Source organism: Amphiura filiformis, chromosome 8 (assembly GCF_039555335.1).
Source record: "Amphiura filiformis chromosome 8, Afil_fr2py, whole genome shotgun sequence".
Lineage (NCBI taxonomy): Eukaryota > Metazoa > Echinodermata > Ophiuroidea > Amphilepidida > Amphiuridae > Amphiura > Amphiura filiformis.
In genome coordinates, this window is record NC_092635.1 from 14,107,319 (window position 1) to 14,133,557 (window position 26,239).

The window sequence follows — 26,239 nt, forward strand, 5'->3', positions numbered from 1 at the left end:
CACTTTGTCAGGTTTTTCTTGCCACTTTCAGTAAAATGAGCTTGGCATCTCAGAGCCACAATGAACATGTGCATATTGGTCCCATGGAAATTGATTATCATCTTTGTGTGATGTCAGCCCGACTATTGAAGACAATCATGGAAGATGAGAACATGAGAACCAATATCTCTCCAATCAAATTTAGGATATGTCGCACTGAATTCACAAAAACTTTCATGTGTGGATACATAATATGAAGCTTTTATCTTTGCCACACAATACCATACAAGATTTTGATTTGACATAATCCTGAGAGGAGAGTCGCACGGTTTGTTATGCTGTCCTACCTGCATAACATTCAAATGGCTAGCATAATTCTAAAATTAGCAGTGAAAAGGCTTCATATTATATAATAATATAATCATAATGATAATAATATTGGATGGCTGAGATTCAAAAATATAAAGCATAAGCCATTAAGTACCAGACAGTATTTTCATGGCTGATGCGCTATATCCTTCTATTACACAGAAACGGCCATCCAATATTATATAAATTAATATTCAAACAGAACACACATATTCAGTCCTCAACAAATTGTTAACCTTATATCTCATCAAGACATAATGATATGATTATCACCTCATTTTCACATATTTGAAATCAAAACCCACCACCAATTTCAAACCCACACAACCAATACAGTATATGTGACCGTTCACCACGAATGAGCCGTAAATGTCCTCAATTGTATTCTGAGTTACAGTGTAAAATGGGCATGAAGGTCATATTCATAGGTATTTCAATTTGGTGCTACTTGTATCTCATTAAATGAGGTACACGTAGCACCAAATTGAGGTACCTATGAATACGACCTTCATGCCCATTTTACACTGTAACTCAGAATACAATTGAGGACATTTACGGCTCATTCGTGGTGTACGGTCACATATATTATAACACACGTTTATGAGTATATTGAATCACATAGTAACAAATGTTTTTGTATTTCCTTCCTTAAATAAGTCTTTGTGCATCTGTAAGTCACTTAAAGGAGGATAGTCCAATATTTCACTTTTTTTTTTTCATTTGACCATGACTAACCCACTCTCGAATTGCCACCTGATATTTGAATCCTTTTTGAGAAGAAACCCCAAAATGTGAATTTGAATGTCCCATAGAGTACTACATGAATAATGGGTTATCCCACATTGCTTCAAAATCCAAACCATTTTTCAGCTCTTATATTTCCCACATTGCTTCAAAATCCAAACCATTTTCAGCTCTTATATTTCCCAGGGTTGTTGATCAGATCACCCTCCTTTAAGCAGTTTACTTCATTCTTTATGTCTTGTGAGATGACTCAAGCTTCACATTTCAACCTTTTTACATATTTAAAAATGGCTACAACATAAAATCAATAGCAGTAACTCATATTCGTCCAATTCATAAGCTGACTTACTCTTTTGATTTCACAGTAAATTGACCATACCATAATAGAATTGTTTCATTTATGAGTAAAATCTGTCAAACACCTGATTGCTGCTCCGTTGGTTCACATATTTAATTTGTCTATTTCAAATGGAATTTTTCCAGATGAGCTAAAGCACGCCAAAGTTGTTCCTATTTTTAAAGCTGGAGACTCCAATTTATGTAATAATTATCGCCCAATCTCGATCCTACCTGTGTTTTCAAAACTTTTTGAGCGTATAATTCATAAGAGACTTTATAATTTTCTAACATATCATTCATTACTTCATCGAAGTCAATTTGGTTTTAGAACAAATTTTTCATCCTACATGGCTGTTTTAGAGGCATACAATAAGATCGTTTCTCATCTTGATAAAGGCCACCATACATTGGGTATTTTCCTGGACCTCTCCAAGGCTTTCGATACGATCAATCACGATATTCTCATTGAGAAGCTTCACCATTATGGAGTCCGTGGAAAGGCCTTGGAGTGGTTCAGGAGCTACCTTTCAAACAGAAAACAATATGTTGTGTTCAATAATTGTAAATCTTATCAAAGTACTGTTAAATGCGGTGTTCCTCAAGGTTCTGTATTGGGTCCCCTTCTTTTTATTATTTTTCTTAATGATATTGTGTATTCTTCAAAAGATTTGTCTTTTTATATTTATGCAGATGATACCAATGCTATTTTGTCAAATTCTGACCTCGATGAACTTATTAGTTCTGTTAACAATGAATTAATTAATATTTCTGTTTGGTTCAAAGCTAATAGGTTGTCCCTTAATGTTAAAAAAAAACAAATTATATTATTTTTAAAACCGCCATAGTAATCGCACTTATCACAATACACACATTTTTATTGATGGCATTGAACTTGTTAAAGTAACTCATACAAAATTTTTGGGTGTTATTCTTGATGAATCTCTTACATGGTATGCTCACAATTCTTATGTTACCAATATTGTTTCAAGGTATAGTGGAATTCTGTATCGCCTTAAGCATATTCTTTCGTAATACGTTATTTACCTTGTACAATACACTTGTTCTACCCCATTTATACTACTGTAATATAATTTGGGCAAAGATCCCAACAATTGTAATTTGAATTCTATTTTTGTTAAACAAAAGAGGATTATCAGGTTATGTACTAATTCAACCTGGTTGGCCCACACATCGCCTTTTTTTATTTTCTCAGCTAAATACTTTGAATATTTTTGACATTCATAAACTCATCAAAGCTTTATTTATGTATAATTTCAGCATTAACAACATGCCGTCTAATTCTTCAAATTACTTCGTTAAAAATATGGCCATCCATAGTTATTCCACTCGTTCATATCATTGTTTTCATCCTGCAATATTCAAATATGATTTGGCTAGAAACACTATTAGGAGGCAGGGTCCATTGCTTTGGAATTCTATCCCCACGTAATCAAAATGGCTTTGTCTCCTAATTCTTTTAAACACAACTATAAAGATTACTTAATTTCTTCATACTCATAGATATATTGTATTCAGAATTGTATCATAATATTGTAAGTTGTACTTAAGTTAACATATACATACTTCTATCCCTCTCCATAATTTTCCTTAAATGCCATTGCCAACGCTCTTTGTCTGTCTGCACTAGTACTGTCAGTCTGCCGTTTTTCACCCCGTCTTTGTCTGTTGTTTGTAGGCGTCTTTCGTTTTTGCACTGAGGGCAATCACGTCTTTCGAGCTTTGCTCTTGTGATTGTCCTACCATCCTTTTCTCTATATTTTGTTACCTATATGATGATATGATGATGGTGAAATAAACTTGAACTTGAACTTTTACATATTTAAAAATGGCTACAACATAAAATCAATAGCAGTAACTCATATTCGTCCAATTCATAAGCTGACTTACTCTTTTGATTTCACAGTAAATTGACCATACCATAATAGAATTGTTTCATTTATGAGTACGGCACCTGAAATAAGGCATATAGTACATTTTATTTACATGTATTTCTTAATAAAAACAATAAATATCTCAACTTCACAAGAAAATTGATTTTGTAATACAGAATGATTTATATATAATGATGGAGGTCATTTTTTCACGGACAGATTACTTTACTGCACATTCATCTCAAATTTCATTATATTTATTTGACAAAGATCATCACTTTAGAAATATGTATACATAAACATCTGAAAGCATCAGTAAACAGGTGCATGTCTAATCAGGTTTATGCCAAAATCATGTCAAGTCAGCCCATCTTGAAGAACACATTAAGCCACTCAGCCCACCCCGCCCCAGTTAATGGTTTCTGGACATGCTCCTAAAGTTTTTGTCAGAGAAGAGCAGCACTTGTTTACATTTTGAAAGCTTGCAGAGCGTATACATGGAAGTGGGGTTCTGATTGGCTGAATCAAGCGTCTGACAATCTCATAGCAACAGACCGATAATCTGATAGGCCGATTGTGTGTCAAATTGTTGGTAGGCGCAAATCGGCGGCCTTGAAGTGAACACAAAGCTCCGCGTATGTTGCTCATTAACAGGGCGCTCGCGTCAATCTGAGCAAGGGACTGCCGTTCTTCTCTGAAACCCAGTGTAGTAATGGATAGCATCCAATCTATGTACACAGAGTAAATGAGTCAACTTTGCACCAACTCATGTTTTTGCTCCTTTTGCTGACCTCAGTTTCTATTTAATAAACAACCCCTTTTTCATTCTTTATTTTGGAACAAGTAGCAATTTTTATCACCCTGCTAATTCCTGGTGACTGCATGAAGGTGAGAATGCCCAGCATTTTTTTTTCCACATTTTGCCCCTAATGATAACAAATTGACTTCTCTGTTAGACAGGATGGGGCAAGAGTATAAAAAATAGCAACAACAACAACATACTATTGTGACTACAGTCGTCACTATTTTACAACTCTTCTTTGAAACATACAACAATGAGCACACTAATACTTAATAACACACTAACTATGTAAAAAACTCAATAACAAACAAATGGCACACACATGAAACTACATTTTCAAGACAAATAGAAAAATATTTCAATATATTTGATTGTGGGAATGCTTAGAATAGTACAAGTTGATGGGATAATACCTTTACAGTTACAAAACTTCACTCTTTAATTCATAAAATGATCCAATCATGGCTACTTTGACCAACTTTGCAAACCTATTACACTTCACCCATGAAATACAGTTGTCCCTGTATCTTAACACAACTTTTTATATCCCTTATCTGCACCAACTTAACAGGCTGGTAAGTGGCAATTAATAAAAGTTACCATCTCAACAGACATTTACATACTGGAGTTTTATTGGACAGGTACTACCTTGGCTAAAGTCTGTCTCGTCTTAAGTTGAGAGTAACGCCAAGTTGGATTTTACAGTGGCAGATTCAAATCAGTGCATTTACACGGTTGCGTCCCCAGTGTACGGACATGTGTATACGTGTGAGTATACGCCAAGTGGAATTAAGTTAGCACATACAATTCGAATATGCCACTGTGAAATCCAATACGGTGTTAATCTCAACTTGAGACGAGACACACCGACACAAGACACACTATAAATGTTTAGCAGCCATCCATCACAGATTCTTAATGAATACATTGACATTCTGTAAAATACTATACGGTTAGGTCAGCTGGGAACCAGTACCATTACAGTCATATTGTCTTATTTAATTATATATCATTTAAATACTAATATTTCTTTTAGTGTCTAACTACACTTTTATAAGTACTTATCAAAGTATGTAAGCTTGGCATATGAATGTGACTAAGACCGTGGTCAGACGTACATAATTGCGTCATCCGACCATCGTTTTCTTTACCATGGTCCGACTATAGTTGATTTAACAACGTACAATCACACGGCAGTGTACTATAATCGGATAATGGTTACTAAGAGCTTGCGTTCATGCTGAAATATATGATCGGATGACGCATTGTGCAGGTTACACGGTTTGTTATTTGTATTAACTATAGTCCGACTGTAGTAACTTGGACACTAACGGTGCTAATTAGCATCGTTGGGGAAAGATGGTACAACTATTATAGTCTGACCATGGTCGCTATGGTCACATCGCTACCCGCATACCATGATCTGACTATATTCTGATCATCTTTACTTGGTAAAAATATGCACGTCTAAATCCAAGTGAAATGTGTAGCATTGGGAGTACTTACTTTTCATTTTGATCACCTTGTCTGTTGCTTTATGCCACCTGCTGTGATCAATAACTTGCCTGCTGGCATTCCAACTTGCAAAGAATTGGCTTAAATAATGTGCATAATCATTCAAGTTTTGTTTAATGAGTGCTATTTGGTGATATTTTTAATATTCAGGGACAGGTTCAAAACCAGAATCAGTGGTTTATCTGTGTTCTATTGTTCAAAACAATACAAATCAGAACCAATTGCTAGCTGGGTTTTATAGCCATCTCTTCTCTTACAAGGCTCCAGTAGGCAACCAAGCATGTTACAACTTTCCCAATGCATTTAAACCTCTCAATTGGCAACAGACAAGCTCCAAATTCAGGCCTCAAAAGAAATCAGTAAAATTTGATAACGATAATAAATCTCCTAATTCGTCAGAGTTCCGGGTGATCATCAAGCACATAGAACATGTGATTGTCCCGCCCCTTCTACACGATCGATGACCAATGTGTGTTGACCTTCTTGTCATAATTGTTGATCATCAATCAGTGTGATTGTTTATCACTTCTGCATTCACTTATATACACTCAATGCATGGCACATAACTCTGAACAATTAGGAAATTTAGCTTACATACGCTTTTTACTTGTTTTCATTCAAATGTATAATAGTTATCCAAGACTATAAGTCCATGCTTTAATATAGCAAACATAAAATGTACTTTGTGTGGGCAATGTAATACAATTAGATTTTCAATAATAGAGTATATCTAGCAAAAGCCTCAAGATATCCCAACATTACATGTAAGAGAAAATGTAGACAATACTGTACAAAATAAGCACCTATCTGTGCATATTAGTAAAATTGAATGCATGGTATGTTTTACCCAAAATGTATTTGACCTCTCATATGAAATGCATGTTCAGTTGTTCACTTTCATCCAAATGACTATACATCGGTAGTTATATATTATAATGATGCATACAAAGATGCTAATGGCTAATATGGTGGCTTTTATGTGAAAAGACTGAAAGCTAATTTCTGTATAGTGTCAGAGTTTCATTTTGTCACAAATAAATAATAGTATTATGATATGATGTCAACCCAGCTGCAAATTACCACCCTGCTACAACTCGCATTCATATATTACAACCCTGTGTACAAGTAATGCCTGTATAGAAGACAACCTTGCTTGAATTGTTTACACTCACAGCCAGCAGCATCAATGTTATCTTCAAATTGCCTCTACCAACCACACTTCATCCTATATGAATACCATGAATATGCACAGAACATCACATCAGCCAAAGACGGTCTCTTCACAGAATTTCAGCTGCCAGATCTTGGCTCCATATAATTCAAACTTGGGTCTTCCCATAAGCTCCACCAAGGGTTGCTGAAAGAGGTTAGAGAAAATGAAATATTAAAATATACCAACTCCCTACACATAACATGATATCCTTCCTTAATATTGCTATTTTATTTATCATTTCCCCTCCCCTTGATATACCCATACCAAGTTCCTCCTTTATTCTGTAGTTTCATTGTCCTCATTCTCTAGGATGTCATCAACAAGCCAAGTGATGGTCCAATTCATTCCGCCATTACTGGGTCTCATCCACACCAAACTGGTGTTATAAATTTATCTTATATTGTATTGTAAACTTTCATTACTTTTTTTGTCTACAAGGAATATGTGTGATGGAATGCAGTTTAAAAAGACTGCATCATTTCACATTTCAGGTGTGATGGAACCTAGCAATGTCTGCCATTGAGGTGTAGGAATGTGTGAAATTGGATTTGTCTATGTCCATCCCTACTCCTTGTATGATATCAATATTGCTATTCCATTTCTATTCTAAGTGTGCTGAGGCTTGTGGATCAACATCTAGGTATTGTGCCTGTCCGTAGCGCACTATAAACCACTGCACATTTTTCCCCACCCCCTTGATATAACCATATCAAGTTCCTCCTTACCTCTGTGTCTCCATCATCTTCAGTCTCCAGGATCTCATATGCTTGTTGTAATATGTCCATGCCTACTCCTTGTATGATATCCTTCCTCAATATTGCTATTCTGTCCATTAATCTACCAGATGTTGTTAATGTTGCATTGCCTGGAAGAGGAAATGGAGATAATGAATAATAAAAGTGCATCAACTAGCAACTAGCCTTCCAAGACCGCATTTAAACAGAGCATAACTCCTTAACCACCACCTCCTGTAAAAATACTCCTTCGGTATCTTATGGAGGACAACCCACCAAGTACCAAGTAGGTTTGCAACAAAACTGTTTTGTTTTGTTTTGTAAGAGCCTGTTTTTGTTTTAAACAAAAACAGGCTCTTACAAATAAAACAAGGATGAATGTATGTGTTTTTGTGTCCTTGCCCCCAAACCAGCCCAATAAAAATACATAGTAATAAAAACATCACCAACAAAATTTTCAAGCATCCACATAATTTACATTTATCATGTGCTTCATTGACAATATAATCTCACTAGGTAATATGAAAAAGTTGATTCATGTACTTGTAATGTATATAAAAAATATAAAAAAGGTGGCGAAAGCAATTCTGTGTTTACGTCACAATAGAAAAATACCTAAATACAATGGAAAGAGTATTAAGGATCATAATTGAACTCTGATGCAAGAAATTTGGGTTCCAGGGAACATCTTTCATAATATTTCTGCTTGCTATCCCATTATATCTACTTGTATATTAATGTTATTGCCACTTACCAAATCCCCTAGGTGCCCTCGGTGCAGCAGGTGCTATAATAATATCCCTCGTTTGATTCATAGGATCAGATGCATAAGACATTTCTGATGGTGGTGGTGCAATCATGCCCGTCTCTGGTGAATCCTTCCCACTGCTGGTCTCGGGTGATTCGTCCTCGGGTGATTCTCTGCCTTCTCCTTTTGGTCGTTTATCCAACTTTAGAGTGGTTTCAAGTAAAGATGAGAACTCATCCATTTCTTTCTCTTCCCTACAAGGAAAAAAATAGTTATCAATAAGAAGTACATTTCGTGCTTATGATAACACTCTAACCATGTTTGATAATCACTCATATTTGTAATGCTAAATTACTTCAAATCACAAATTATCCTGCACTTATTACACAAAGGCTGCCTGTTATGTAACCAATGCATCACTGTACAAAGAGTTGCAGCTGTAGCCACAGACTCATACAATATACCTCATGCACAGTGTGTAAAATCAGACATTATATTCTAATCGACAAAATTCTAAGAGCCCTCATTAATTTCTATGACCCCAAACTTGATGTAGACTGATTGTGATACCTGTTCACAATTTCAACAATTGACTCCAAATCAATGCTAGGAAAGGCAGAAGAAGGGTGGAAGCTTTAATTTTTGAAAAAAAAGGAGTGAAAAAAGAAAGAAATCATCTTAATGATTTAATAATCTATTATACAATTTCATAAACCTACCTCCTGCCTGGAGTCTCCTCCTCTTCATCATCTTCATCTGAAGAATTTTCTTCTTCCTCCTTGTTGTATTTGCTTGATGCCTTGATAAGATCATAAACAAAATAAAGGTGAATATTCCAGCACTCTAACTTTATTCAGACTTTGACTTTCAAGAACAAATTTGAAGCTCAAGAAGAGAGTGATGAAAATTTATGTCGGTTATAAAAAAACCACCTCTTTTCTGTGACATGAGACAAAAAAATCTTCTGGTCCAATGAAAATCTGGCTGGTTAAATTCACCAGAAAATAAAAACATCCGGGTCTACTATTTTTTTGTATTACAAAGAGATACTTCCTGAATCCTATGCATGAGTGTATATTAAAACATCATCTTTCAATATTAGAACATCTGAAATTTTGATACCAGTCAGTGTCATGAAAAATGTACCATTTTTGCCAGACTTGGGTTATTTTTCAGGAAAACATTCTTTTGTTTGGTGATCATCATGACAAGAGCAGGAAACTGGTCACCTGTGTAAGTTGTTTGTAAATCCTTATTTTCTATGTTTAAGGGCCAGCAATACTCCCACCATTTTTCCACTCAAATGTTTAACTCTGCTTTGGGATTCGTTCTTCCAAACATGATTTTTACTGTGGTACATAATGCTATGGCAAAATTGCCCTGCTATTGTTGCATATTTTGTAACAAAATGTACACAAAGCATTGAATTATATATTGACACCAAGACTGACCTTGCTTGATGACCCTGGTGCTGATATTGATCTTTCAACTGGTTGCTTCCCAGGTCCATCTACCGAGTCTGTACCTAAACCACTGTCAGATGATTCTCTTGTATGTTTTTGATGTGGTACTGGTTCTGATACCCTTCTTACTGTAAGAGAAACATTTTTGAAGGCGCAAATTAATTTCATTTTAATGTACTTGGTCATCAGCACATTGGATTGACATTTTTTTTTGTAAATGTTAACGAAACAAAAATGGTACATTACATATAAATGTTAAACCAATCTTAAATTTGAAATTTTGTAGGCTTTTATTTACACTACATTTTGTATTTCAAATATACCGTAATAGAAATTAACATTCCAAATTAAGGATCTTGTTACTTTATATCACTTCATATCACTTAATTTGGACCAAAGAAGTTAGATTGGAAGAACTTGGGACTGTATAGAGCTCTGTATAACCATATGCCCAGCATGGGGCCTAAAGTGATGTTTTCAGCAAAGGAGCAAAATTTAGCAATAATCAGCATCTAAAGCATGACTAAAGAGGTTTGCACACACAGTGCACTGAAGAATTAAGAAGTTTGCTGGGTGCACAGTAAAACAAGCTGGAGGCAGAGGCATTCCAAGCCAGGAGAGATTACAGGGGAAATCCCCCGGCTCAAACTACAGGGAAAAATTAATCAGAAGTTGCAATATGCATCTTCCTTTAGTCCAGTTTCAGGCCACGATTGTCCACATTTTGACTCATTTGTTCTCCATCTCCCAGCCAGCCTTATTACTATACTGTACCTGTTGGTCCTGTTGGAGTACCCTGTTCTTGAGATTCTCTCAACTGGTCTGCTCTCCTTCTAGCTCTGGCTGAACGATTCACAGATCGTCTCTGAAATGTGCACAAAGTCAATTGTTATATCTGGGTTAATAATCGATCCCATGACCTCAGTTTTGCAAGCAAATGCTGTAACTAGACAAGTGTGGTATGAGCTACTAGTGTTGCAGTATTAATAGTTGTTATCATTACGGACTAAAGGACAGTCATAGAGCCCTTATTAATTACAGGCTGAGACCATCCTTTCTTCAGGCTTTAACGATAAAAAATTTATTTTGTACAGTGTGAATTTGGGTTGATATTACAGAGTTCCACTACATGTCCGTACACACAAATGAAGACAACACAATTTGAACCTGTAGTGTACTATATAACCGTGGACACACAATGAGGACATGCACTTTGCACATCTGAAATCATTCTAATCGAGACACGAGGCCCTACCTATACCCCGTAAATATATTTACACTGCCTGCAACCTGTTGCACATAACAGTGAAATGAGTGTGTCCATGGTTGCAATTCAAATACATATATTTTCTTGTTTGGAGGTGCTTACAAATATTTGCAAACAGATTACTCACCCCTTCTTCATCTCTTGGTGTGACAATGTCATCTTTGGAACTGGATACAGAGCTAGAGGAAGAAACGCTACTACTCTTTGGTGCTTTCCTTGCAGCAGTACTGGCACTCTTACGTGGTGTACTACCTGATGCTTGAGTGGGTGGGGTCGGTAAAGGCCTAGCTTTTCTTGGAGTTACTGGCTGTAGATGAAAGGTTGTAACAAAACATTGTTATCTATATGTACTTTTTTATACTCCTTATTCAATGAAATTTATTTATTAACTCAGTGCTATAATAATAATTTTCCCCTAAAGAATAGCCGTCTGATATTAACTACCGTATTTCCTCGAATAAACGCCCCCGGGGGCGTTGCATTTTCCAAACAGGGGGCGTTTATTTGAGGTCATTTTGAAAACGATAATTCCCGTTAAAATAATTAAGTAAGCTTAAAACTCGCGCTGAAATGACAAACTATGAACTAGAAACACTGATTATTAACACTATTATCGACCATATGAGCAACTTGGTAAGCTTACTAGTTACCACACAAGAAAGCATGAAAATATCAGCATTTTTTAAACATCTTGGTTGAAAAAAGTGGTTGGGGGGCATTTATTTGAGGGGGGCGATTATTCGAGGAATTATGGTATTCTACAGAGAGATTACAACCTACTCCTACATGGAATCAGCCAAATTTGGCATGTTTTTGTAGGTCAACAGAGCAATTTTGGCATGTTATAATAATTATGACAGTAGTCCCCAAACTGCCAAAATAGCGAAGGGAGTTTACTTCACTTTACCTTGTTATTTCGACTTGAAACAGACAGATACCCTTCCTGGCAGTTACTACTAATATAATTTTAGCATTTTAGGCAAAAAATAACAAAATTAAACTTCGATGGAAATCATACATTATGACTTTAAAACATAGTAATATAAAGCGCCCCCTTCATATGACTTTCAATAAAGAAACTGAACACTAATTAGGACAATCACAAGGCAAGGTAACTAGAATCATATCTTACCTTGTCGGCTGCACCAGGTTGTCTAGTTTTCCTGTCCTTCCCACCACTGCCAGGTCTTCCTCCACTGCTTGGTCTACCTCCACTGCTTGGTCTCCCTTCATGCCTTGCGCTACTCACTGATGATCTTTCACTGGAAACACTACTAGCAACATTTTTTCTGTTAGCTACCTTTGAAGACTTCTTTGCATCACCTGCACTGCTAGGCCTGGAATTGCTGCCTGATTTCCTAACCTCCTGGTATGAAAGAAAACAGTGACACATATTAGCAGTTAGAAGTGAAGGCCCATTTATGCCAATAAGACCATTATTTTCAGTTGCAATAAGATTAAAACATACACCTGTGATAAGCCTGGTAGAATCTGCAATACTTTCTTTTAGTAGGGGATGGAGGATTTACAATATTACTGACACCTGCTCAAAGTCATTCTCTGATACATCCCATTCAGTTGAAGCATCTCCCCACAAAAGAATCGATTTTCAAGATCTACATGTATCTTTCTAAAACGCTGGCTACACCCCTGCATTGCATGGGATCTGTGTTAGTCTATGGTAACAGTCACTATCTTTTGCATTTGATGTATGGTGGGTGAAACCATAGAAAAAACATTCTCCTCATCAGTCTTGGAATGGGTACAATTTGGATTTATTACCATCACTCCACTTCTAACGAACAAGGTACTCATGTTTTTGTAGGCTCTGGTTCAAAGCGTACCATACTTGTAAACTTGACGTTAATTAAGAAAAGTTCTTTTTTTTTTAAATATGTGCACAAAATCAACAATTCATTTTACCTCAATGACATCTGGTCTGGAGGCTCTTCTTCTTGCAGATTCTGAAGTGGTTGAGCTGGGTCTTCTGCATTACATAAAAGGGAAAAAATTAAATAACTATTTGAGATGAAAGGGATAAAATGAGCGCAAATATTGGGCCAAATAAAAATATGTTTGTCTAAGATACCACACATGTTGAATTTAGCGCAGTAAATATAATGAGAGTTTTCCATGTTTTTCTGAGACAAACCTTTTAATTCTTTGAACTATACACTTCTGCAGTTAAATTGATGAATTGGAGTGGGGAACATATATACTACAGTGAAGATGCTGACTGACATACGATGATATTAATCTTAATATTTTTCCTTGTATATGGAAAAAACTGTTAATGCCCATGCCTAGCAACAAATCAAATAATGTTTCTAACTTCCTATTATCTTTTGCAAAATTCCTTTGCATTTTTTATTTTGGCGCAGTTTATGGCATAATCATGAAGTCGGGTTCGGATTGGCTAGTTGACATATGACATCATTACATCAGCACCTCATTTGCTGATAAATCTGTGTACCATTGTGTGACGCAGTTGTGATTTTACGTGATTGGTCAGCCAGTATGATAGATCTTTACAAAATACTGTAGCTTACCAATTAACAAGCAGCAAACAGCTGTCTTACCTTTGTCTAGTACCTTCTAGGAAGATAGCTATATGTTTTTTGATGTATGGATTACGTAGTATCCGTGATACGCTAGGTCTCTTCTCTGGAGTTTGTTGTAACATCGCTTTGATTAGTTCTATTAAATCATCACTATATTGCTGTGGCATGGCTGGCATCTAGAAGGAAAAAGTATGTAATAAGCGATGGCCACATTTCTATATCTAACAGAGAAATGTTACACGAGTAACTGTGGAAACGTAAATTTCAATAGAGTGGATGCATCTACTTAATGAATGGCTAAGACTTGACTTAATACTGTGCTATTACTGCTTCTTTATTTTATCACTACTACCGATAAAAAGTTGACTATGAAATAAACAAAGATTTTTGTTAAAGCAGCATGTGCCTTATCATGTTGCCATTCATATTTAAGTGTCTACCCAAACCGAACAAACATATTTCAGTGAGCATTGTTTGACTAAGTCCCATTCATCAACACATTGCGTTATCATTTTGAGTACTTATAGGAGGTACCACTTTCAAACACTGTAAGATTCAAGCATTGAGTTGCTGTACATCCAATAAAGCATTACCCTAATTATGCACTGCTATGAATGAACAGTTGAAAAGTAAGGCCATCATGATGTCAAATTTGCCAAATAGATCTTTAAAATGTGTAAGATGAAAGGCTTTAAAAAGTTTGTATTGCCCTTAAAGCTCCAAAGTCAGGGTTGGATGGTTGGTAAGTTTTTCTTTTATCAAATATTTTGCCAAATACAAATGTGTACATCCATATCAAAACGATGTACTTGTCGGCTACTACATGTGTCTCATTTCACATAATAGCTAGGAATAAATACCAGACTCATCTCCGAAGTGGAGGTCACTTCAAATCATACCATGTCACATGGTTTAGGAATACAGAGAACATTCCTTATACAATTTGACTTGGGGATGAATTGAGGTGACCTACAGTTGATATGAGTCTGGTATTTATTCCTAGCTATTATGTGAAATGAGACACATGTAGCAGCCGACAGGTGCATCATTTTGATATGGATGTACACAACTGGCAAACAATGATTTATCAGGTCAGATATGTGGGACACAAATTATAATCAGGCAAAACATTTTATGCGAGTTTATAAAAAAAAGGAAAATTCAAATATGAAAAAAAAATGCGACCCTATTTTTTTTTTCTATGTTAGGGTTGGTCGAAAAGGCAATTTCTTAATCTTTTTTGCTGATCTTTCTTACCTTGCCTCTAAGAATCTTGTAGACTAATGAGTTCATATCTCTAGCATTGAAAGCATGTTTTAATGTTGCCATCTCATATACACAGCACCCTAATGCCCATACATCAGACTGAAAGAGATGAGGGGAGTAGCATGTCAATAATGAATTCAGAGATTTGTGGGTTGGCAGCTTTTTGTACACTTCTAGATATTAGATTAGATTAGATGTATTATTATCTTTTCACTCATTACATGATACAAGAATAATACATTATAAAGATATAAAGAATAATACATATATAATAAACTATGAAAATGCATAATACAACGATGAGTGAAGGAATTACAGTTGAGGCCCAGCACAGTGTCGACTTCCTATTCGATAAATATAAATTTAATACTCCGTTGGTGAGCGACGGGCGACTGGTATTTCACCGAACGCAAGAAAAGGAGTTCTATCTGATTGGCTAGCAATCGATCGCTTAGGTCGCTTAGTAGTCAACTACAAACTCAACGTATTCAATTCGATTGAAATCGATATTCTATTATTGACGAGATAAAGAGAGTGATAGTGTGTCAATAATGTACATTGTATTGCAGCTGGATTTTACATGCATTCTTTTATATAAATTTTTTCTCAAGGAGTTGAATATGATCACAATTTTTACTCAGGATTTCAAATTTTTACCCGCAAATTGCAGTTAAACATATCCACAGCAAAATACCGGTCCTCACTAATTAGTGTATTTAATTTCCAGTTAGTGTATTTAAGATAAAACCTGACAACAAATAAAATTTTCTTGCAATAGAAATATCATATGGGATACTGATATGGTAGGTCGCAAACCGCCATTAACGTGGAGCTGCTACGCCAGTAGCTGACTTTTTGCTCCGTGGAGCCAAATTGACCAATCATGATCATGTTAGAGTTTTTCATTACTCGGAGGTAAAACTGACTAATTAAGTACGACTTACTCATTACGTGAAGCTTAATTTATTCATTAAGAATTTGCCAGACGACGCCACGTAGTTGCAAGATATCCTCGGTCACGAAAGTTATGATTCAAAAAGTAGTTTATGAAAAGTACGAACTGACTTATTATTAAGATGGACATGCACTCATAAGAAACTCATACAGTATTGTACATAACTATATAGCTAGGCAGAGTGGTGGTAAACTATGCACACAGTTCTGCGATCTGCAGTGTATCGCCGGGAGCTAATTTGTATAACTTATGCGGTGTCCCTGCGAATTCGACCTTCAGCAAACTGCAAACCAGTTCGGATTTACTTTATATACTAGTAGTAGGCCATACATACTGTAGTTACTGTCCGCTTTTCCTATACACAATACTCAGTGCGCTCACCATTGACGCGTGACCTCTACAAATAGTGTATGTTAGAAGTATAGGCCATTGCCTAGTTGACGGCACTGTGTAAAAAATAACCGGCCAATATTTAAAGTATTCTCTGAAATTCTAGAAAATATAGTTTTGTAACATGTCCTAAATTTTTAGCTAATTTAGGTGTTTGGAAATATTGGTACTTTAGTGTTTTAGGAAGGATATGTAAACGACAGATAACACCAAAAAATATGAAGAAATTATTTCTAAACCGTGTTAAGTCATTAAGCTTCTCATTTTCAAGAACGCTGGTTAACAATAAGCAGACTATTGTCTCATTTCGTAAACAAAAGCCCACAGTATTGTTACCTTGCGTTCAAGCTTTATAATCGCTTCACCCAACTGAAACTATAATACCAGCTCATTGCTCATTGCACAGGTAAAACAGACACAAGTGCAGTGTGTATTTAACCAGAGAAGATCTGATGTAACATAGTTGAGCTGTTTTCATTGAGTGTTATCTTGGTTTAATAGCTTTTAATAGGGTTTAAGTCCTTCAAAGGTCGTGGTGAATTCTACTGTAGACATGACTGCATTATGATTATTTTAAAGTCAACAACATTCAACAATATGATCACCGTGATAGTATGAGAGTATCAGTACCGTGGGTGTCAGTGATCCTGGCCTGACACAGTAGACAAACAAACAAACAAACACGCCACACACATGACACATGCATGCAAGGTAACATTGACTATACACTAATCAAACAATGGTATTCATCCTGTACAACTGGTCGTGGTTTATTTACAATCGATTCATTCAAAATCCCCATAGTAAACATTAATTTTGGCAAGAGTTTTCTCTCTCTGGAACGAGGATGCATCCACTGGCTCCGCGTAATGAAAAGATCTAACATGATTGGTCAATTTAGCTCCATGGCGAAAAGTAAGCTACGCCAGTAGCAGCTCCACGTTAGGCGTTTACGGCCAGCCATATATTGATCATGCGAAAATCGTAAAACATAGAATAGAAACAGTGTGGCAGGCTCTCAAAATCTCACATTGTATGCGTAGCCTGAGTCGCACGGCCTATCTCGAACAAAATCACCATGCGTAGTTGTTGAAAAACGTGAGGATTCATCGTACTATCACGGCAATTTTTAACACGAAGATATAGGGATGATGACGGTGTGCCCAGAGGCCTGTAGCTCTGTAACCCCTTGACACAGGTGTATGGTAATTATTTGACATGGCATCAGGTTGGTAGACGACATAACCAATCAAACCAAATGTTAGTCAAATCCAGGAGTGCACAGATTTTGTATAATGCACGGATGCACACTCTGCGTAGTACTTTTGGATGCGTTCATTGTTCTTCCGGATTGATGTATTCATATTTGCTTGCATTTCCAATATTTTTAGTGACAATTTTGCTATAAATAGCAAAAATCACAAGATTGGGGGTGCAAGTATCATAAAAATGCCGAACCAATGCTATAACTGCAATGTTTATTTTTTAAATTAGGAATTCAATCATGTTTCACCGTTGTTCATCACCGATTAGCAACGATGCGTCCGCGTCGTCAGCGTGGTTTACTTCGCGAGGGCAGCTTTAGCTGCCCGAGCAAAGTAAACCACACAGACGCGCCGGACGCGAGTTGTTAATGGGTGATGAACAACGATGAAACATGATTGAATCCTTTCAACAACAAAAACAAGCTAAAGATCGTATAATTCACATGATTATTTCATGAGGAATGTCAGTTAATCATTGACAGTCAGCCTTACAAAAAGATCGGTGATTTCTGTTGATATCAGCAATAAAACTGAATAAAACGGCAATCTTTATCCGATACTTCCAAAATACTGAATTCAACTTGTAAGCGTGATACGCACACAGATTCCAGACATGACGAATTTTACACGCTCACGCGTAACGCGGAAGTGCGCTGGCGTTCACGTATACGCTTACTGTAAAAGTGTGGATTCATCACGGATTAACAACGGTTGGCTCCTGTACAAAAGTATAGGAAGAGTTGTTGAATATAGTGATCACAAAACCGCCAAATTCTATATAATGTTGTCCCAATAAATCAAATCTACTTGTATTTATTACTCAATAAACAACCCAGAATAGTGATGTGTTGGGCTTGATGACAGGGTGTGGGTTATTATCTGCAAAATAAAATCTGAAACATATTATCGCAACAGATCGGACTTACCTTGTGATTATAGGGCCTATTACTAAACAACTCCGGACTCATGTAGTATGGTGTTCCTATCAGCGTTGTAGCCATGTCATTGGTGCCTTCTAATACTCTAGCTATACCTAAGTCACCAACTTTGATTATTTTACTTTTAGTTAGGAAGATATTTTGTGTCTTCAAATCCCTGTGAAGTATATTTCTTTCATGCATGTACTGCAAAATAAACATAGAAAGCAGAAACAAAAGTTAGTTTATCAAATGCTTATGGTAACAGTACGTTTCAAACTAGTACCACAGTTATCATTAACAGATACCAATTTTAAGTGAATGTGAGCACCCTGTGTGCTTTAATGGAATGAATATGCTACATCACAATTTGAACCTAACCTCACAAAAATTGGGAAATTCTATACACTATAATAAATAGACTGCAAAGAGCTGTTTAAAGTAAAGACATAATGTACGATCTTATAATATGAATTTTTTTTTTCTTTTTCAAACCTGATTTTTTTGCATATTTGTAATATTTACACATGTCCCAACTTGTACCTAAATGGAATTGGCCAAATTTGTTGTCTTTGTAGACAGCAACCTTCCCGGCAGTTATTACCAATATTAAAATTTGACGGAAATCATACATTATGGCTTTAAATATTAGATCATCATCAGCTTGAAGTGAAATTCCCTCAACTATTGTTGTGTAAAAGAACACACACCAAACTCACAGTACATGCAAAGTATCACAAACCCTATCACACAGTTGAGAAATACTTGTGTAATATAACTCAATAGATTTAAAATACTGTCATTATATATCAGACTATGCATGTATCCTACCTGTAATGCCATTGCAATCTGCACAAACCATTCCACTACTTGCTTTTCTTGTAATGCTACTCCTTTCTGTTCCTTTAATTTGTTGTATAAGTCACCTCCATCACAAAACCCCATAACTATGTATAGAAACCCATCATCACTTTCAAATGAGTCCTGTAGAAACAAGGTAAATGCATATAAGAATATATTACATTGTCACAAAATGGTGCTATCCACCCAAAACATGTGTTTTTTGACATTTTACAATTAACCAAGGTACATGTAACCACATCTTTTCTCATCTTTTCTAGAATTTCACTACAGAATATTAATTTGTTAATAATTTTCATTGTAAAGATTATAACTAAACAGCTACAGATGATGTTTTTAAAAGATGTGGTATAGGCCCTAATATATTTCAGAACTAATCCTTTAGGGATACAATGTATTATTGGCATCTCATTCATTAAATTGTTGTAATTAAGCTTAAAATAAAGTCCATTGTATGTGTACAAATGTACAACTTCCTTGAAAAACAGAATGTTCAATTTCTTATTTTTTAGGCAAGACTTATAGTTGAGTGAGTGCTCATTCCTGCTGACTAAAGTTAACCAGTGTAGCTACCACGCTGGCTGACTATACTGACACCAGATTTGGTTGATTCTTTACAAAATTTCACCGGTTATCATGACCCATCTTTTACAAATGAGGACAAAAATGTCAGATTAGATATAAAGTACCAGTAGCCGTGAAGACCAAATTTAATAATTCTTATCATTGTTTGGAACAAAATTTGCACAGGAGATGCCTTTTAACTAACCTTGTATGATACTATATTGGGATGTCTCAGCTTGGATAAAAGTTTAGCTTCTTGTTCAGCTGCTTTCTTTTCTCGTCTTGAAGCATTCTGTATTTCCATCTTTTTGAGAACATACTAGAGAAAAAAAAAAAACACAGATGAAATGATGCACATTATAGTTTGCAGCAGTTCTTCAGTGGTCTGCCAATTTGGTGCAGTTTATGGCATATACGGAAGTGGATTTCTGATCAGCACCTCATTCGCTGGTCAAGCTGTGTAGCATCGCACAACCTAATTCTTTTTACTGTGGGCCACAGGAAATATTTTCTTTACTGGAATGATATTTTTATTTATATTTTTTACTTGTCATGTGGATGAAATTGGTTTCTATTTGGTTTTTAAATCAACTATTGAAGGGCGGCAATGTTATCAAGAATCCCTTGAATGTAATGACAAAACCATGGCAAAAATAAAAACGGTACCGTATCGTAAGTTCTTAGATAATCAAAAATATATTTGTGCATTGTTATTTGTGGTGAAAATTAAGAAAATACAAATTTCCACTTTGACAGTATTGGATCTAACTAGTGCGCCTGTGAAAATTGCAAATTTACACACATTTACATTATAAATGCAGCGTATCTGTTCATGATAAGATTCCTAATTAGCCTGGAGGTTTAGATGACAATTTTTACTAGGAATTTGACAGAATTTTATCACTTGAAAGAGTCTCTTGAAAAAAAGGGGGCACTTATTAGGAGAGGGGTGCTAATTAGGTAGAATTATGGTAAATTGGATTTCTGGGCTGGCTAAAATCCTGTAAAACATTTTGCCCCACCACATACCATGCGAAAATGGGCAAAAATGTTATATTTTTGCACAAAATTGTGATTTTTATAAAGCTCGCCCTACATATTTTTTATGTACCGGAACCTCCTAATTCCAAACCTCTAATTCTAACCCCTTGAAAGTTGACAGGTAAAAGGCTAGGCAAACTGGGCAATGGCCATATTTTCTTTGTCCTTTACCGAACAATGTATCTAAAAAAATATCAATGCCTGTTATGCCCTAATGTGGAACAGCACTGGTATAAAATATTGGAACTTCTGTACTGTGATACATACCTGTTTTTTGTCTTTTCTATAGTTGACAAGCCACACCTCCCCATAACTGCCTTTTCCAACAACTTTAATCTTGTTATAATGATCCAGTGACATGGTGCATCCTTGTGATTTTATCTACATGTATGTACCTGCAAATTGGGTTTGAAAAAAACCCAAAACAAGATGAATAACCGCTGACAGATTGGTTGAAACTCACATGATTAAAGTAAGAACATAAAGTTTAATGAACACAGCTTGATGAGTGTTCCCGTCACTCAACATGACACAGTGCATATGTACAGGGAGGTGACCGGACGTGTACCTGATACATGCAATTACGCCACAGCTGAAATAGCATACTGGGTTCATTCATTTGAAATTCTGTATAACATAAGGCCAATGGAACTTGATTATTAGTTTCCGATTGGATGTTTGAAAAAAAGGACGAGGTCGCTATTTCATTATTCATTATTCGGTCTCTTTATCCATTATGTCATCAAAATCAATGATTTTATGAACAGCTTTCTCCAAATTTAGGTACCCTACCAGTACGAAAAGTATATGTTTTAATGCATATGAAATTCTGGAAGCTCTTTTGGTTTGAACAGGCAATAAACTTGTTTGTTTGGCAAGAAATTCATCGCACACATAAATTTAATCGTGCAGAGCATGCACATAGGTGTACAAAGGACACAACACGAAAAAGGGCACCAGAAAAGAAATTTGCAAGTTTTTTAATCACTAGAAACATGATGAGGTAATCCTTAAATTTCCATTATTTACTACATCCTTTACCCCTACAACTAAAAAAAATGCTGATTATGATCAGCAGGGGATGTCAGACATTTTGAGAGTTTCAATTTTGATTATTCCCTTCAATTTTCAGATAATTGACTTTTTTATGAAAATAATGAAAGTTTTGGTCAAATTGAAAGGTGATGCGGGCGGTCAATAGGAAACTATAGAAAAATTATAAAATTCGTGGACATCGTGGAACATTCAACTACGCTTGTTACTCCGCGACTAATCATGCTAACTACACGCGCGTACAACGATACTCTACGCGTCCATATTAGCGAGGTTATCTGCGTACAACTGCTTACTACGCACTGCCACGCAAAGAGTATGTTCCACGATGTTCACGAATTTGATAATTTTTCTATAACAATCGAGTTCCATAAAATAAGTTGCATCTAATATAGCTGATTAGTGGCGATTTTGGCTGATCATCTAGAAGAAATTATATCACTGAGATTTCCATACTCCATAGGCATCACAAACAGGACAAAGCTGACTTTAGAGAACAAATACATTTAAATGATCAGGTTTGGAAATTTTATTTTGAATTTAGTAATTTATGCCCATAAATAAGTCACTTGCAAGAAACACAATGATACAATCAAGAATCAAATGCTTTTCACTGTATGCATGAATATGCAAAAACACCATTCAACTTTTGCCATATAAATTATATTCCACACTCAAGACTAGCTTACATTGTAGGCTAGCAAGGATGCAGAATACGGGAGTATATTTTTTATGCTCAGTAGGCCTATGTAAAAATGATAAATACTTATTTGCCTTACAATATGCAGGTGAAATTAACTCAGTCCATTCAGCCATTGGCATTGTTTATATTGCCAATCGGTGATCGGCTAGGCTGGTTCAGGTAAGGACCTGATCGGTCCGCCACTACCAGAAACCATTGTCATTGAACCCCCCGTGTGTGTATATGTGATGGTTAAGGCTTACAATATTTTGCAGTAAACCTTTGATGAGTGCGACGTGCGTACTACCATGATATTGCAATGTTCTTTCATAAATCTCCATTCGGCAATAGATCGCCTCAGCAGCCAATTACTGAATTAGAGACAAGTGTGTTTCAAAATATGTGACGCGATGTACGCATAAAATATTATAAATCTTTGAAAAATACTACAGATGTCTCGATCAAAGACAGGCCGATATGACACACGTTGATGGCATGCAAAAATGACAACTGCATGACTGTCATGACTGTGACTGTCTGAGACTGTGCAGTAACTGAGTAAGTAACGGTGGTAAGCTTTAGTTCACCACGTAAACTTGTATGGCTCAAAATTCGGACCGCTTGCCATTAAGTTTACTGCTTTCTGTGTTTTGAAATTTGTTGACGTTTTAATGATCCCCGATCGATTATTTTAGCTGTGTCACATCATGTGCATGACGCTAGTAGGTACCAGCCAAACTTCAGAAAAAAAAATCATGATCGCCGATAACGATGTGATATGGGACTTATATATGATAGGATTACACAGAGATATTTCTTGCCAAAATTTGACCATTTCTAGGTAGCTTGGCCCTACTTTGTCTGCGTATATGAAAAAGGACAGTCTTAAGTAAGTAAATGTGCAACGCTTTTGATGTTTTGGGAGACTGGGAGGATCAGAACAAAAAAATGATGGAGCCTATTCTTGACTGTGTAATATTCCTTCAACCAGCTGCCGTATGCGGTAACAGTCTTATACTGAAGGACAGATAGTATCAGTTTGTGAATGAGGACATCGTTAGAAAGTTCCTTGTAACACTAGGCAGGTAAGCTTTATACCCAGTGTGGGCAAGTCATACTTCAGTATGACTTACCCAGCATGACACCAAAGTAAGATATAAGGTGGACCAGCTGTCAAAGTTGTTTACATTCAAACACGATATCTGCACCAGTTATGAGAATTCCCACACACCTACCACCTTCAAAATGCACTAAAACCCTTATTCCATATCTGAAAAATATGATCCCCAACTTGTACTCACTTTGTTCAAGAAAGTTTAAATATCCACAGTCAAATTTCAGCTGTATATGTTCAATGTATATGCTCCAAAACATAACCCCAAATCATGATTTCCAATTATTACACCTCAATACAGCCCAAGGCAGTGCAAGCAATAAAAGAGCACAGTAATCCATAGCACCAAATGTGTGCAGAAAGGCATGAAATGGCAACCCTTTCTAAATTGCCAACATGTTAACTCCTCATTGGTTAATGCTTGCATGCTTGAGTGGAGGGTATTTCAAGACATAGCATGCCATGCATGTGCAATGATGTGTGCAATATTGCATCATTATCTGGAACATGTGTGCATATTATCATCATTATTGAGGCATAGTTCTTATTCTCTGCACTAGATGGTATTGAAGAATAGGTCAGCCAGTGCAAGGAATGAGATGGAAAAAAAACATCCTATCCTGCATTTGGGAAGAAGGCATCTCCCAATGAGTGTGGTTGGGAGTTGACATGGCAATTGGGAGGCTTGGTCAAGCACATTGTCATAGAGGTCAGAGCATGCTATGATAACATCTCTGATCAATTCATGAAAGTTGGAGATTTAGGAAGCTGCTGGTGGGAATATTGCCATGGAATTATCATTTTTGTTTTTACATAAATGTTGAAAATGGGTTCTATCAATTTTTCACCATGTGGTGGTCAAGTTTGGACAAAACAAGAAATGGTAAGTGAAACATATTTGGGAGAAAATTACAGCTGTACATTGAAGGTGGCATGTTGTGGTAGTCCATTGGGAATGTAAATTAGTATGATGTTCCGTGTATAGGTAAGCTTAACCTGCATTTGGATCTATCGCATCAATAATTAATATTCTAAGCTGATATATTTTTACCTTAAACCCTGATCCTGCAAACGATCACTTATTCAACCTCAGTCACGAACTTCCAGCAGCTTTCCAAGTACTAAAATGCATGAATGTTCAATCATATTCACGAACTCGAAAATACTAGGGACGCTTCGCAGGTCGCCATGTAAAATTGATTGGTATTCAGGGTTGCCAGTTCCGTTTTCACAGCTTGACCTAGAATAAAAATCCCTTTTAAAAGGGGTGCTTAAAATTAAAGCCATGGAATCCGATGTACGATCTTCTCACACATTTATGAAATTGGTCAATGAATTAATATGAATATTTATTTATTTTCCCCGTTTTTTCACCCAAACCTGACTTTTGGCATTTTTGTAATACTTACACATATCCCAAACTACACCTAAATTTGCCCTTCATATAGGCTACGCCTACAATCATGGCAACGCTATACTAGTGGTTACACATAACTTAAAGCCATCAATAAAAAGATGTTCAGATGTTCATATATTGAGCAAAATAATAGACTGGTGAATATAAATTTATCCACACAAAAATGAATACGGTATCAAAGAATTATACTCAGTAGGCAAATTGAATTGAATTGACAACATGCGATGACATGATTAAACCCTCCCATTAATATCTTTAATTGATGCTTCAGCATTTATTTATTATGATAAAAGAAAGCCATTAGAATTTGAAATTTAACAGAAATAATAAAAAGAAAATAATGCTTTCGATTGCCGAGGACCAAGAGCCTCGCAGAATTCACCTTGTTAACACATACATGTAGGGCCTATGCTGTATGGACCGTACGCCTATATATATATATAAATAAATAAATCCAAGTATATATATATAGTACTGGTTAAAACCCATCTAAACTGAAAAATATTTTGCCTCAGAATAAGGGAGTGTTCAGAAATACTCTGGTGGGGGGGCTGGAAAATATGTAGGGGGTCAAAAAAATTTAGGAGTTCTGAATAGGGGGGGTTAAAAAAGTTTTGGGTGTATGAACAGGGGGGGTTAAAAAGTTTTTCGGCACGTAGGGGGGGGGTGTAAAAACGCGCAAATGTTCCCATATTAAACCAGAACAAAAGTACATTAATTTTGAGGTTTGTGTCAGTTCTTTCTGGTCAGCTCTTTAGATCACTAAAAGCTGCAATATATTTGCTCTTCTTTAGTTTTGACAATTTTTACAATAATGTTTCATGTAGTACAGATTATTCATTTATTATCACTGATATATACAACTAAATCATGTTGCATTACAATTTTAGGCGGAGGAAGCTTGGAGAACCGGGGTACGTCCTCCCCCTAATTTTTTCCATGGTGGACATCCCCTAAAAATCCTTATAAAAGAAGAAAAAATAAAGCAATAATTGCCATGTGCAACTTTTTTTTAGCACATCGAAAAGCACCATGTTTTGGACCCAAATAGGGTAAAATTGCAAAATTTTGCGCTTCGCGATCACGCG

At 36.0% G+C, this 26,239-nt stretch overlaps 1 protein-coding gene across 1 annotated transcript; it reads right to left on the reverse strand.

The window, feature by feature from the left end:
• Positions 1-5,659: 5,659 nt before the first annotated feature.
• LOC140158666 (uncharacterized) lies at positions 5,660-24,958 on the reverse strand. The gene is made up of 16 exons (XM_072181844.1): positions 24,786-24,958; positions 21,153-21,280; positions 20,050-20,163; positions 19,251-19,403; positions 18,429-18,626; positions 14,884-14,991; positions 13,645-13,802; positions 12,989-13,052; positions 12,198-12,431; positions 11,193-11,372; positions 10,573-10,663; positions 9,787-9,926; positions 9,055-9,134; positions 8,342-8,589; positions 7,579-7,718; positions 5,660-6,997 (listed from the first exon to the last, which is right to left on the reverse strand). Exons 2-16 carry the CDS (start codon positions 21,243-21,245, stop codon positions 6,902-6,904), a joined length of 2,097 nt encoding a protein of 698 aa, XP_072037945.1. The 5' UTR covers positions 21,246-21,280; positions 24,786-24,958; the 3' UTR covers positions 5,660-6,901.
• Between the last annotated feature and the right edge of the window lie 1,281 nt (positions 24,959-26,239).

Bases quoted from the DNA above. Each gene is read 5' to 3' on its own strand.
- LOC140158666 (XM_072181844.1), bottom strand. From the start codon at position 21,245: ATGTCACTGGATCATTATAACAAGATTAAAGTTGTTGGAAAAGGCAGT. The intron at 12,432-12,988 runs GTAAAATGAATT...CTTTCATACCAG, and splicing joins CCAGACCAGATGTCATTGAG to GAGGTTAGGAAATCAGGCAG. The intron at 7,719-8,341 runs GTAAGTGGCAAT...TTCCTCTTCCAG, and splicing joins GAGGGCACCTAGGGGATTTG to GCAATGCAACATTAACAACA.